The sequence below is a fragment of the Chiloscyllium punctatum genome, chromosome 2 (genome assembly GCF_047496795.1).
Source record: "Chiloscyllium punctatum isolate Juve2018m chromosome 2, sChiPun1.3, whole genome shotgun sequence".
Taxonomy (NCBI): Eukaryota; Metazoa; Chordata; class Chondrichthyes; order Orectolobiformes; family Hemiscylliidae; genus Chiloscyllium; species Chiloscyllium punctatum.
Genome location: NC_092740.1, coordinates 66,138,380 through 66,153,556, shown reverse-complemented (window position 1 = coordinate 66,153,556; position 15,177 = coordinate 66,138,380). Strand labels below are relative to the sequence as shown.

At 42.7% G+C, this 15,177-nt stretch overlaps 1 protein-coding gene across 13 annotated transcripts in view; it reads right to left on the bottom strand.

The window, feature by feature from the left end:
* pam (peptidylglycine alpha-amidating monooxygenase) overlaps window positions 1-15,177 on the bottom strand; it is a 225,740-nt gene that overhangs the window by 7,631 nt on the left and 202,932 nt on the right. For all 13 annotated transcript variants that reach the window (XM_072583614.1, XM_072583604.1, XM_072583610.1 and 10 more), the window contains 2 exons: window positions 11,485-11,603; window positions 8,098-8,197 (listed from right to left, as the gene is read on the bottom strand). In XM_072583614.1, coding sequence (XP_072439715.1) covers window positions 8,098-8,197; window positions 11,485-11,603 — 219 coding nt within the window. The remainder of the gene's footprint in view (window positions 1-8,097; window positions 8,198-11,484; window positions 11,604-15,177) is intronic.

Genomic DNA, 15,177 nt, shown 5'->3' with positions numbered 1-15,177 from the left:
CTGCTATAACTTCTTAAATAAGGCATTCTAACTGTATGATACATGTTGGGTCACTGGACTATAGGTTCTTGCTTTTAGGAATCCTCCTCTCTTGAATAAAAGTGTTACATATGCAGTAGCAGTAATAACAACAGTAATATTGAATAAGGTAAAAAATGATCAAGGGGAGATATTTACTAGATTGCCAATGCTTTAAATGAAAAAAAACATTCTTATAAAAGGTAGAATATGGCAGTGGTTACTGAGGGATGCCAGGGTGGAAAATGCAGAGCTCTGGTCACAATTGTCCAGTACTCCATCGATGCAATGGTTGTAGGGAACTAGACGATTGCAGACTTTACACATCTGTTTACAAAGAGGGGAGATGAATAAACCTCCAGGACGCCAGTATGCCTAAAATGGTTGGTAAGGAAAATTGTAGAGAAAGTACTCTAAGACACAATGAACTGTCATTGAGAAAGCAATGAGCTAATAAATGATTGTTTTTTACTTAACAAATTTATATTAACATTCAACTAACTTGATTGAACACTTTAAAAAGTAATGAAGTGAGTCGATGATTGTATGGCTATCATGTGAATGGATTTATTAAAAATATTTGATAAAGCACAATGTATAGATTTGTTATCATAATTACATTCCATGGGATTCAAGGAACAATGGCTTAATGGGTATAGAACTGGCTTAGGAATAGAAATAAGAAAACAGTTTCTTTTGCTGGAGGGAAGTATATACTGGCATTATCCGGGGTGAGTTTGAAGTTCACTGCTCTGTTTCATACTAATATTATTTCATATATGTAATGACTTGGATTTAGGTATGATTTTGAAGTTTGCCATATGCACAAATACTCAAATATAATAAAACAGTCAGGAAAATAAGAATATACTAAGGTGGACACAGATGGACTGACAGAATGAGCATATATATGCAATTTAACATGGATAAAATGAAATTATATACTTTGGTAGGAAGAATGAGGATAGGCAATATAAACTATATGATACAATATTAAAAGGAGGCACAGGGACAGAAACACTGAGTGTACATGTGTGGGTCTTTGAAGGTGGCAGGACAAGTTAAGAAAACACAGGTTAGGGAAAAGATCTCAATTTAATAATTGAGTAGAAGACAAGTATTTGAGTTAGCTCGCTGAGCTTGAAGATTTGTTTTCAGACATTGCGTCACCATACTAGGTAACATTATCAGTGAGAGTATCTGTTGAAGCGCACTGGTGGTATGTTCTGCCTCTCTATTTGTAGGTCTTGGTTTCTTGAGGTGATGTCACTTCCGGCTCCTTTTTTCAAGGGATGGTAGCTAGGATCTACATCGATGTGCTGATTGATAGAGTTCTGGTTAGAATGCCAAGCATCTAAGAATTCTCATGCGTGCCTTTGTTTCGCCTGTCCGAGGATGTGTGGGTTGTCCCAGTCAAAGTGGTGTCCTTTTTTGTCTGTATGTATAGAAACTAGTGTGTCATATCTTTTGGGTGGCATTCTAACTAGAACTCCATCAATTTAGATCCTATCTACCGTCTCCTAAATAAAAACGGAAATAACAATCACTCAACTTAAGAAACCACGGCCTATAAATGGGGGTGGGGTCGGGGATGAGACATACCACCAGCGCTTCACCGGAGAAGAAAAAATTGCTTCCAATGGCCGAAAAATTTGTAACCAAAGGATTCAGATTTAAAGTGATTAGCAAAAGAACCATAGTAATACAAAGAAACACTTCATATTAACTATGGAGTGCACCAAATAAAAGTTAAAGGAAGCGGATTCATTCATAACTTTTTAAAAGAAATAGGACAAAAAGGTAAGGGAGCAGAAAAAAACCAGGAGAGTGTGACTTAATGAACAGAAATACTGAAAAGCAGGCAAGGGCCTGATGGGCCATACAGCCTCTTTCTGAGCTATAGCATTCCACAAATTTAAGAAATCACAAATAGTAACATTAACACTGGCTTCTCTACTACATACGGAGATAAATGAACACAAATTGAAGACAAACTCATTGCTTCAGAATTGCAATCAATTCTAAAAATATGATTTTTGGATCAGATCTCTAACTGTTTCTGTGGTTAAAGCAAATCTGTTTTTATAAAATATGATGCACTGTATAGTTGTTAAATATTTTTGTCTTAATTACATAGCTGTCTGTCCAATAGTTCTAGTAATACCACTGATTTTTATTCAAAATTCTGTGGCACTTTGACACCCTTACAGATGTGCATTTGGAATAGGTTAAACTCCAGTGACAGGGGAAACAACTGGCAAAGAATGAATGAGAACAGAATGGTTGTTAATGTAGAATCCAAAAATCTCCTGTATTTATGACAAAATATTGGTGGAAGTATTTGTGATAGAAGTAATGGATGGGGTGCAAATTGAAAGATTAACTATACTTTGAGTGGATAAATTGTTTGGCTCAATGGCTTGCATCCCAGATTACTAAATAATGCAGGCTGGATACAGTGGAAGCACTGGCCATAAACTTTCAGTGTCCGCTTTTCGCAGCAGAGAGCGGCGGGAGCTGGGCGGAAGTTCAGACGGAGCGCAAAGCCGGTCGGGTAGGTAAGTGATTGTTATTAGAGTGGGTGTGTTCTAAACCCCAGACCCTACAAAGTAGGGTCTCCCTCCCTCCCTCCTCCTCTAACCTTAATTAAGAGTCCACAGAGTTGCCATAGGAAGACGGTCTAAGGAAGTTTAGATCGAAGAGTGAGGCTTCAGCTCAGGAATCTTGATAAAGAGGTTGAGTAAAGAGATTACACCACAGTTGAAGAGGGTGAAGACATGACTGCTCAGCTGGTTCAGTGCGCTACGTGTTTGATGTGGCAAGTCAATGACTCTGGTGTGTCTGGCTCGTATATGTGTGGAAAGTGTGCGCACATTCAGCAATTGACCGAGCATATTGCAGCACTGACGAAAGAACTCGAAGACCTTAGGCTCATCCGAGAGAACGAGATCTTTCTGGACAAGACCTTCAGTGATGTTATTACACCAATCATGCCAGAAGAGAGCAGAAGAGTGCAGACGATGAGGAAGGCAGAGAGGAGACAGGTGCAAGAGACGCCGGGAGAAGTACCTGTCAGGAACAAGTTGAAGCTTTTGGAAACAGTAGAGTCTGATGACACTACCAGTTCGCAAGGCGGCCATGTTTGTCCATCAAAAGTTGCCGCAGAAGCAGAGCGGAAGAGTCGGACATCGCATAGAGCCGTGGTAATAGGGGACTCCATCGTGAGAGGAACTGACCGGGGTTTTTGTGGCAGCAGACGGGATTTAAGGATGGTGTGTTGCTTTCCTGGTGCTAGAGTGAAAGACATCGCGGACAGAGTGCAGGACATCCTCAAGGACGAGGGTGAAGAGCCCGAGGTGGTGGTACACGTCGGCACAAATGATGTCGGGAAGAAGAGGAGGAACATACTACAGCGAGACTTCGCAGAACTAGGAAGAAGGCTAAAAAGCAGGACGTCCAAGGTGGTTATCTCCAGTTTGCTTCCAGTTCCTCGGGCTAGTGTGGCCAGAAACCAGGAGATAATGGACTTGAACGTGTGGTTGGGGAACTGGTGCAGGAAGCAAGGTTTCAAGTTCTTGGATCACTGGGGTATATTTTATGGTAACCATAAATTCTACAAGAGAGATGGCTTGCACCTTAATAGAACAGGGATCGGCATTCTGGCAGGCAGGTTTTCTGCTGCAACACCGCTACATTTAAACTAAGTAGCGGGGGGGAGGGGACAAGCTGGATGTTTAAAAAGGAAATTGAAGGGGTAGTTAGAACAAGAGAAGTCAAGAAAGACAACTGTATCAAGGAGGCAGAAAACTGGAAAAGGCATCATGCTGTAAAGTTGAGTGAAATAAGGGTTGAGGGGAAGGGTGAGAGCAGTAACAAATTAAAAATTCTATATATGAATGCACGAAGCATTAGACACAAGGTGGATGAGCTTGAGGCTCTTTTGGAAATTGGCAGATACGATATTGTGGGGATAACTGAGACGTGGCTTCATGGGGACAGGGCCTGGGAAATGAATATTCAAGGCTACATGTGTTATCGTAAGGATAGACTGACGGGCAGAGGGGGTGGGGTGGCCTTGTTGGTAAGGGAGGATATTCAGTCCCTTGCGCGGGCGGACCTAGAGTCAGGGGATGTAGAGTCAGTGTGGATAGAGCTTCGAAACACTAAGGGTAAAAAGACCCTCATGGGAGTCATCTACAGGCCCCCAAACAGTAGTCTGGATGTTGGAGGTAAGTTGAATCAGGAGCTGAAATTGGCTTGTCGCAAAGATGTTACTACAGTTGTTATGGGGGATTTTAACATGCAGGTAGACTGGGAGAATCAGGATGGTATCGGGCCTCAAGAAAGAGACTTTGTGGAGTGCCTCAGAGATGGATTTTTAGTGCAGCTGGTGCTGGAGCCGACCAGGGATAAGGCGATTCTGGATCTGGTATTGTGTAACGAACCAGAATTGGTCAGTGACCTCGAAGTGAAGGAGCCGTTGGGAAGTAGTGACCATAATACAATAAGCTTCAATCTGCAATTTGAGAGGGAGTGGGTACAATCTGAAGTGACAATATTTCAGTTGAATAAAGGGAAATATGGAGCTATGAGGGAGCAACTGGCCAAAGTTCAATGGTATAATACCTTAACAGGGAAGACCGTGGAGGAACAATGGCAGATATTTCTGTGTATAATGCAGAAGATGCAGGATCAGTTCATTCCTAAAAGGAAGAAAGATCCCAGGAGGAGACATGGGCGGCCGTGGCTGACAAGGGAAGTAAAGAAGCATATAAGGTTAAAAGAGAAAAAGTATAACTTAGCGAAGATAAGCGGGAAAACGGAGGACTGGGAAGCTTTTAAAGAACAACAGAGGATTAGTAAGAAGGAAATACGCAGAGAAAAAATGAGGTACGAAGGTAAACTGGCCAAGAATATAAAGGAGGATAGTAAAAGCTTTTTTAGGTATGTCCAAGGCAAAAAAATGGTTAGGACAAAAATTGGGCCCTTGAAGACAGAAGCAGGGGAATATATTACTGGGAACGAAGAAATGGCAGAGGAATTAAATGAGTACTTCAGATCTGTGTTCACTGGGGAAGACACAAGCAATCTCCCTGAGGTAACAGTGGCTGAAGGACCTGAACTTAAGGGAATTTCTATTTGCCAGGATTTGGTGTTGGAGAGACTGTTAGGTCTGAAGGTTGATAAGTCTCCGGGACCTGATGGCCTGCATCCCAGGGTACTGAAGGAGGTGGCTCGGGAAATCGTGGATGCGCTGGTGATTATTTTCCAGAGTTCAATAGAATCGGGGTTGGTTCCTGAGGATTGGAGGGCGGCTAATGTTGTGCCACTTTTTAAGAAGGGTGGGCGGGAGAAAGCAGGAAATTATAGACCAGTTAGTCTGACCTCAGTGGTGGGAAAGATGCTGGAGTCTATTATAAAGGATGAAATTACGGTACATCTGGATAATAGTAACAGGATAGGACAGAGTCAGCATGGATTTATGAAGGGGAAATCATGCTTGACTAATCTTCTTGAATTTTTTGAGGATGTAACTCGGAAGATGGACGAGGGAGATCCAGTGGATGTAGTGTACCTGGACTTTCAGAAAGCTTTTGATAAAGTCCCACACAAGAGGTTAGTGAGTAAAATTAGGGCGCACGGGATTGGGGGCAAAGTACTAGATTGGATAGAGAATTGGTTGGCTAATAGGAAACAAAGGGTAGTGATTAACGGCTCCATTTCGAAATGGCAGGCAGTGACCAGTGGGGTACCGCAGGGATCCGTGCTGGGACCGCAGCTTTTTACAATATATGTAAATGATATAGAAGATGGTATCAGCAATAACATTAGCAAATTTGCTGATGACACAAAGCTAGGTGGTAGGGTAAAATGTGATGAGGATGTTAGGGGATTACAGGGTGACCTGGACAAGTTAGGTGAGTGGGCAGATGCATGGCAGATGCAGTTTAATGTGGATAAATGTCTGGTTATCCACTTTGGTGGCAAGAACAGGAAGGCAGATTACTACCTCAATGGTATCAAATTAGGTAAAGGGGCTGTTCAGAGAGATCTGGGTGTTCTTGTCCACCAGTCAATGAAGGCAAGCATGCAGGTACAGCAGGTCGTGAAGGCGGCTAATAGCATGCTGGCCTTCATAACAAGAGGGATTGAGTATAGAAGCAAAGAGGTGCTTCTGCAGCTGTACAGGGCCCTGGTGAGACCACACCTGGAGTACTGTGTACAGTTCTGGTCTCCAAATTTGAGGAAAGACATTCTGGCTATTGAGGGAGTGCAGCGTAGGTTCACGAGGTCAATTCCTGGAATGGCAGGATTGCCTTACACGGAAAGACTGAAGCGACTGGGCTTGTATACCCTTGAGTTTAGAAGACTGAGAGGGGACCTGATTGAAACGTATAGGCTTATGAAAGGATTGGACACTCTGGCAGGAGGGAACATATTTCCGTTGATGGGGGAGTGCCGAACCAGAGGACACAACTTAAAAATACGGGGTAGACCATTTAGGACAGAGATGAGGAGAAACTACTTCACCCAGAGAGTGGTGGCTATGTGGAATGCTCTGCCCCAGAGGGCAGTGGAGGCCCAGTCTCTGGATTCTTTTAAGAAAGAATTGGATAGAGCTCTTAAAGATAGTGGAGTCAAGGGGTACGGAGATAAGGCTGGAACAGGATACTAATTAGGAATGATCAGCCATGATCATATTGAATGGCGGTGCAGGCTCGAAGGGCAGAATGGCCTACTCCTGCATCTATTGTCTATTGTCTATTGTCCCAGGTATGGAGGTGTCAAGGCAGTGAAGAATGGGAATTGTGACACCCTCACTAAAGAAATAATATATTCAAGCTAAGGTAATTACAGGCTGATCAGTTTAGAATCAGCGGTGTCACTTTAGTTGCAGTATGTCTGGGTGGGATGGGCTTGAGAGGGTCATTGGGAGCCGAATGGCCTGCTTCCACATTGTAGGGATTTAATGAATGGTCTGTGCTGGGGACACTGCTCTTTTAGATAAACAACTTGGATAAGAGAATGCAAAGCAACTTTAATTTTTTTTGGTGACCAACATAGAGATGTGCTAAGCAATGCAATTGACCACCACAGGACATTCAGGCCTACAGGATAGGCAGACAAGTCGTCAATGGAATTTAACACAGATATGTGACATGATGCATTTTGGAAGAATGGATAGGGAGAAGCAAAATATACTTAATGATACAGTTGTAAAAAGTGTGCAAAGACAGACGACCCTGGGGATTCATATGCACAAATCTTTGAATGTGAAAGACATTAGTTACAAAAATAAGAGTCCTTGAGAGGGTATGGAGGAAATTTATCAGAGTTGTTTCAGAAAAGAAGGATTTTAGCTGTAAGTTTAGGCTATAAAAGTTGAACACGCACCTTTGAGCAAAGGAGATGAAAGACTTGATAAGGTGTACAAAATTATGAGAGGTTTGAGAAGGTAAACAAAGAAAAACTGGTCTCATTCGCTGATGGTATAAGTATGAGGGGACACAGATTCAAGGCTTTGACTAAATGATGCAATGAAGTACTTTTTTGTGTAAAAAGTGGTAATGACCTGGATTGTGCTGCCTATGATCAAGGCAAGAACACAGACTATGAATGATTTCAAACGGAAAGTAGATGGACAGAGAAATAAACCTGCAGTGTTATGGAGATAAGAGTGGGATAAAGAGACTGACTGGATTGTGCTACATGAGCTGAATGATTTTTTTTTGTCATTATGAATCTAGGACTACTTTGATCATTGGCATTAAAAAACATCACCACAGTTCCTTCATCATCAAGGGAGTTCCAGGAACCAACTCCGATTAGGGCATCAATAAATCTATATTTGATGGTCTGTTGTCTAAATCCCCCATGCCTCACACTTAATAGAGAACACAAAGCACTGTTGGCACTTGGTGTGTTGATAAGAATCAGATTAAAACTGAAGTTTTAAAACATAATAAAGGTGATATATTGCACATTTTTTTCAAAATAGTATTTGGATTAAATCATGATTTTTTTTTGTCAGAATATATACTCACACTAGAAATAAAAATACATAAAGTGATTGCTTACTTTCTGCTGGCACAAATTTCCACACTCTTTTGGCTTGAATATCTCCAACATACACAGTCTTATCATCTGCTGCAACAATGTCATGTGGCATAAGAAAGTCCTTAAGAGAATAAATAACCCATGTTAACTTGCATACATAAGTAAAAACAAGTCACGAAATGATCAGATCTAATCTAACTACACAAAAACATTACTTGGAATATAGTTATTGAAATAACTGTTCTATGTGCCTGAAAAAATCTGAAGTAATTGAATCTTGAATACAGTCCACGGTTGCTCTTATCCGGATGCCTTTGTGACTAAATCCCTAAAAATATTATTCTTTTCAACTCTAGATTCAACTATTCCAATGTTCTCTTTGTTAGCTTCCTATTCTCCTTAATTTGTAACTTATCTAAAAGTCTGGTGCATCTTCCTGTAAGCTCTATCTTCATTGATCGACACTGGATTTCTATCAACCCTTAACATAATTTTCATGTGTTGGGATTTGTCACTATGCTGCAATGGGAGGGTTTTGATGTAATGCATGCTAAAAATTTTATTCCATCAAGACTGTTCCACATAGCCAACAAACAGTCAGGCATAGCTAGTGCCCATGGCTACACCTTTCATCTGAGGAAAGTGGGAGGATTCGAAGGAGAAATGATTGAGGGCGAGGACCAGTTCAGCCAAACGAATAAGTGTGTCAGTGGAAGGTTATGGTGAGGACATCAGGAGATGAAACAATGGAGGGCTTGGAGGCTCTGGTCATGGCGGATGGAGGTGTATAGTGACTGGATGTCTTTGGTGAAGGTGAGACGCTGGAGGCCAGGAAACTGAAGTCTTGGAGGTGTCTTCAAGTTGGCACCTGGCTTCAGTGGTGTAGTGATCAGTGCACCAACTTGAAGACACCGCCTCCTACTGCCCCCTAGACCACGACCCCACTTCCCACCACGAAAGCATCATCTCCCAGACCGTACACAACCTCATCACCTCAGGGGTTCTCCCAACCATAGCTTCCAACCTCAGTTTGGGAACCCTGCACCACCTGATTCTACCTCTTACCCAAGATGCATAAGCCTGACTACCCTGGCTCAGCCTGCTCCTGCCCCACCAAATTTGTCTCCACATATCTTGATACTGTCCTACCTCCCCTCATCCAGGAACTCCCCACATATGTTCAGGACATGACCCACACCCTCCACCTCCTCCAAGACTTCTGTTTCCTTGGCCCTCAACTCCTCATCTTGATCATGGACATCCAGTCCCTATACACATCCATCCGCCATGATCACTGCCGCCAAGGCTTCCGTGTCTTCCTCTCCCTATGTCCCCATCCCTTCCACTGACACTCTCGTTTGTTTGGTTGAACTGGTTCATACCCTCAACAATTTCTCCTTCAAATCCTCCCACTTCCTCCACACGAAAGGGATAGCCATGGGCACGCGCATGGGCCCCAGCTATGCCTGTCTCTTTGTCGGCTACGTGGAACAGTCTACCTTCCGCAGTTACACTGGCACCACTCCCCATCTTTTCATCCGCTACATTGACAACTGCATCAGTGCCACCTCATGTTCCCACGAGGAGGTTGAACACTTCATCAACTTTACCAACATATTCCACCCCGACCTTAAATTTACCTGGACCATCTCTGACACCTCTCTTCCCTTCCTGTACCTCTCCATCTCCAGCAACAGTGACCAACTCAACACTGACATTTTTTACAAACCCACCGACTCCCACAGCTACCTGGATTACACCTCCATCCACCCTGCCTCCTGCAAAAATGCGATCCTTTATTCCCAATTCATCCATCTCTGCCACATCTGTTCCCAGGAGGATCAGTTTTACCACAGAATACACCAGATGGCCTCCTCCTTTAAAGACCGCAATTTCCTCTCCCACGTGGTTGATGACCTCCAGTGCATCTCATCTACATCCTGCACCTGTGCCCTTGAACCCTACCCCTCCAACCACAACAAGGACAAAACCCCCACTCCTCACCTTCCACCCCATCAACCTCCGTACACATTGCATCATCCTCTGCCATTTCTGCCACCCACAAATGGACCCCACCAGATATATCTTTCCCTCCCCACCTTAGCAGCTTTCCATAAAGACTGTTCTCTCTGCGACTACCTGGTCAGGTCCACGCCCCTAATAACCCATCCTCCCCTCCCTGCACTTTCCCCTGCCACTGCAGGATTGCAAAACCTGCAACTAAACTCCACCCCCAGCTCCATCCAAGGCCGTAAAGGAGCTTTCCACATCCATCAAAGTTTCACCTGCACTTCCACACGTCATTTACTGTACCCGTTACTCCCGCTGCGGTCTCCTCTACATTGGGGAGAGGGATTGCCCTCACAGAGTGCTTCAGAGAACATCTCCGGGACATCCACATCAATCAATCCCACCGTCCCTTGGCCAAACACTTCAACTCCCCCTCCCACTCTGCCGAGTACACGCAGGTCCTGGGTCTCCTCCATCGCCACTCCCTTACCACCCGACGTCTGGAGGAAGAACATGTCATTTTCTGCCTCGGGACCCTCCAACCCCAGGGCATCAATGTGGACTTCACCAGTTTCATTTCCCCTCCCCCCACGTTATCCAAGTTCCAACCTTACGGCACAGCACCATCCTCATGACCTGTTCCATCTATCCATCTTCCTTTCCACCTATCCGCTCCAGCCTATCACCTTTACCCCCACCTCAGTCTACCTATTGCATTCTCAGCTACCTTACCCTCAGCCCCACCCCCTCCCATTTTTCTCTCCTCCCAAGGCTCCTAGCCTCATTCTTAATGAGTGTTTTTTGCCCGAAACGTTGATTTGCCTGCCCCTCAGATGCTACCTATCCTGCGGTGCTTTTCCAGCACCACACTCTTGACTCTAATCACCAGCATCTGCAGTCCTCACTTTCGCCTATGGGCTCAAGGGATGTTTGTCTAAGCAGTCTTGGTGAATTTCTGCAGTGCTGTAGACGGTTCACATTGTTGCTACTTTGCGTTGGTGGTGAATGGAGTGAATGTTTATGGATATGACGCTAATCAATTGGGTTGCTGGATGGTGTCAAGCTTGAGTATTGTTGGAACTGCACTGCTCCAGGCAAGTAGGGAGTATTTCATTACACTCCTAACTTGCACTTTGTAGATAGTGGCCAGGCATTAGGGAGACAGGAAGTGAATTATGCACTGCAGGATTCCTAGCCTCTGACCTGCTCTTAAAGTCATAGTACAAATACATCCAGTACAGTTCAGTTTATGGTCAGTAGTAATCTCCATAAATTATTTTGACCATAACTAAACAGTGCATTTTGTAAAATTTCTACAAAATACACTGGAAATGTTTTAGCAGAAAATAATATATGTTACAATTCCCACAGAAAAAATGTTTTCTTTATTCAAAATACCTCTTGGCTTGGTTTGAAGATGTCCAATAATTCTCCAGTTGTAAAATTCAGAACAAATCCTTGCACTGGTACTCCTTTGCCAACAAGAGCTTCTCCATTTACTGCATATAGCAGACCACCTAAAATAAAAAAGATAACAAAAAAGAATTGGATAAATCAAGTGACAAAATAGTTTAGATGCAGCAAAGAATGTTTTTGATCATGGATTTTTTTTGCAGGAAATTAGGTTCTAATGCAGCTAAAAGTTGTTTAGGTTTCTTTCCACAGTGATCTTCGTAGCAGATGATTCATGCAATGAATCTTCTGATAGATTGCCAAAGTTAATAAATTGACTAAATTACACATATTTAAACAATATAGGGGAGTGATGATAGAATCAAGGAACCCAGATAAACTCTGGGAAACAGATTAAAATTTCAACATGGCAGATGGTGGAATTTGAATTTAATAAAACATCTGGAACAAACAGTCAAACAATGACCATGAACCATTGTTGACTGTTGTTAAGAACAAAACCCACCAGGTTGGCTAATATCCTTCAGCGAAGGAAATCTGCTTTCATTATCTGTTTTGTGACTCCTGGTCCACACTAATGTGGTTGAATATTAACTGCCTACTGAAAAGAGTCACGCAGTTGTATCACACTGCTTTAAAAAAAACTCAAAAAAGAGCAATGAAATTGGATGGAACAGCTGGCATCAACCTAGGCACTGGAAAAGGCAAGCGTAGACTCAGCCTGGTTGATCTTTACTCGTAATAAGTAATTTATAAATATATTAGGGATAAGGAAACATTGAGGGAAAAAATAGGATCCATTAAGGATCAAATTGGCTATTCATATGAGAGAATAAAAAAATGTATCTGAGGTTCTAAATGAGTATTTGCATCTGCATTCACAGAGAAGGATGATATAGATATAAAAATCGGGGAAAAGGAATGTGATATACTTGAACAAATTAGCTTTGAGAGAGAGAGAGACAGTAGATATTAGTGGTTTTAGCAGGCTTGAGTGTTGATAAATTCTCAAGCCCAGAGGAGATATCTACTGTGGGTGATAAGGGAAGAGATTGCAGAGGCTCTGACATTAATTTTCAAATCTTCTCTGGCCTCAGGAGGGGTGCCAGAGGACTGGTGGACAGCTAATGTGGTATCACTCAAAGAAATCGAGCAATCGGGTTAATGGGCTGAACCGTGCCAGATAAAGTTTAATTTGGATAAATGCAAGGTATTGTGTTTTGGTAAAATGAACACGGGTGTGGAGGACTTATATAATTACTGACAGGGCCCTGGGTAGTATTCCAGAATAGAGTGACCCTAGGGCTTTGGTATATAATTCTTTGAAAGTTGCATCACAGATAGACAGGGTGGTTAAGGCAGTGTTTAGCACTTGCCTTCATTGCTCAATCCTTTGAGTATAGCAGTTGGAATGTCATGTTGAGGTTGTACAGGATGTTTTGTGGAGTATGTGTACAGTCACCCTGTTGCAGAAAGGATGTTATTAAATTGGAGAGGTTGAAGAAAAGATTTACCAGGATGTTGCTGGGAATGGAGGGTTCAAGACATAAAGAAAGGCTGGATAGGCTTGGACTTTATTTCACTGGAATGTATGAGGTTAAGGGGTGACCTTACAGAAGTTCATAAAATTATGAGGAGCATATGTAAGGTGAATAGCAAGGGGCTTTTCCCTAAGATGGGTATATTTTTTAAGGTAAGAGGAGAAAACTTTAAAAAGGAAACACTTGAATTTATAAGTTCAATCCCCCATCATCTTTTTTACACAGAGTGGTTCATATGTGGAATGAACTCCCAGAGAAAGAGATGGATGCAGGTACAACTACAATATTTAAAAGATACTTGGATAAGTACATGAATAGGAAAAGTTTGGAGGGACATGGCTCAAGCACAGGCAAGCTAGTTCAGTTTGGGAACATAGTTGGCGTCCACAAGTTAGATCAAAGGGTCGGTTTCCGTGCTGTATGACTCCATGACCATGACTTTCAGAAGGATGGGTAGTGATAAACCGGAAACTGCAGGCAACTGAACTGTGGATGGAGAACTGAAACAAAAACAGAAACTGCTGAAGAAAGTTAACAGGTCTGGCAGCATCTGTGAAGAGAAAACACAGTTCATGCTTCAAGTCCCGTTCTGAAGAATGGTCACTGGGTGGTTTGGAGTTGTTTTTGTTAGAGCAGAGAAGGTTGAGGGGTTGAAGGTTGAACACCTGTTTGAAGTGTTCAAGGTTTTGAGGGCACAGACAGGGTAGATAGGGAGAAACTTTCCCTTTAAAAGAGTGGTCAATAACCACAGGAACAGTTTTAAGTTAAGGAACAGGAGGTTTACAGGGAATTTGAGGAATAATTTATGCACCCAGATGGTTGTGGCAATTAAGGTATTTAAGAAATATTTAGATGAATATTTGAAATGCCACAGCATATAAGAGTACTGGAAAATGGGATTAGTATAGATCAATAAATTATAACGAGCACAAATGTGGTGGACCAAGCGGCCTTTTTTCATGCTGACTCAATAACGAAACCATTTAAAAAACCAAGGATAGTGATAATGCAAAAGCACATCACTAACTAGGCTATTATCAATGAGATTCGTAATCCTGAGATGTAGGTAATGTCCCAAAGGTTGGGGTGACACGGTGGTTCAGTGGTTAGCACTGCTGCCTCACAGTACCAGCCACCCAGGTTCAATTCCCAGATTAGGCGACTGTCTGTGTGGAGTTTGCATATTCGCTCAGTGTCTACGTGGGTTTCCTTCCGGGACTCCGGTTTCCTTCCACAGTCCAAAAATGTGCAAGTCGGGTGAATTGGCCATGCTAAATTGCTCATCGTGTTAGGTGCATTAGTCAGAGGGAAATGGGTCTGGGTGGGTTACTCTTCAGAGGGGCGATGTGGACTTGTTGGGCTGAAGGGCCTGTTTCCACACTAGGGAATCTAACTTAATCTAATCTAAAGACCCAGGTTCGACTCCTCCCATGTCAAATTGCAAAATGGAGTTATGATGGAGTTGTGTATGACAAAAACAGAAATAGCTGGAGAAACTCAGCAGGTCTGGCAGCATCTCTGGAGAGAAAGCAGAGTTAACATTTTGAGTCCAGTGACCCTTCTTCAGAAGTAAATATTAGTTAGGTGAGATTTCTGCCAGAATTAGACCCAAGACACGGAAAACCTTGAACATCAAGAGGTAGGTAGGCAGAGGGCAGGTCCATGTGCTTGAATTTACAAGCTCCCATCCCGCACCATCAAACCTACCCTGCAACTGAGTGTCATACCCATTCCCTAGAATGGTGTGCTCAGTTTTGGGAATGACATTTGAAGATAGATAAATTTATACTGCATTTGATACTAGACCAATTTATCAGAACGATACTTGAGACACCAGGAGTGAAATCATGCACAAGGCGAAACCATTAGTGACCTTGACATCTGCAACAGGTCATAAAGAGAAACCAAGCACCAGAGAAGGCGGCTGAGTTTATTGACACCAGTACAAGTGCACAATGTACCTATTAAAAGTCTGATTTACACTCTCCTGTTATGGACCAGGACCGACCCCTCAAAACATGTTTAAGCAGGTAGTCCATTATTTGTTTTAGGTATGTGTATAGTGGATATTCCCGGAATGAATTAGCTGATCAGAGTGCAAATTTTAAACAAACAGAATTTATGTACAAAATTATGG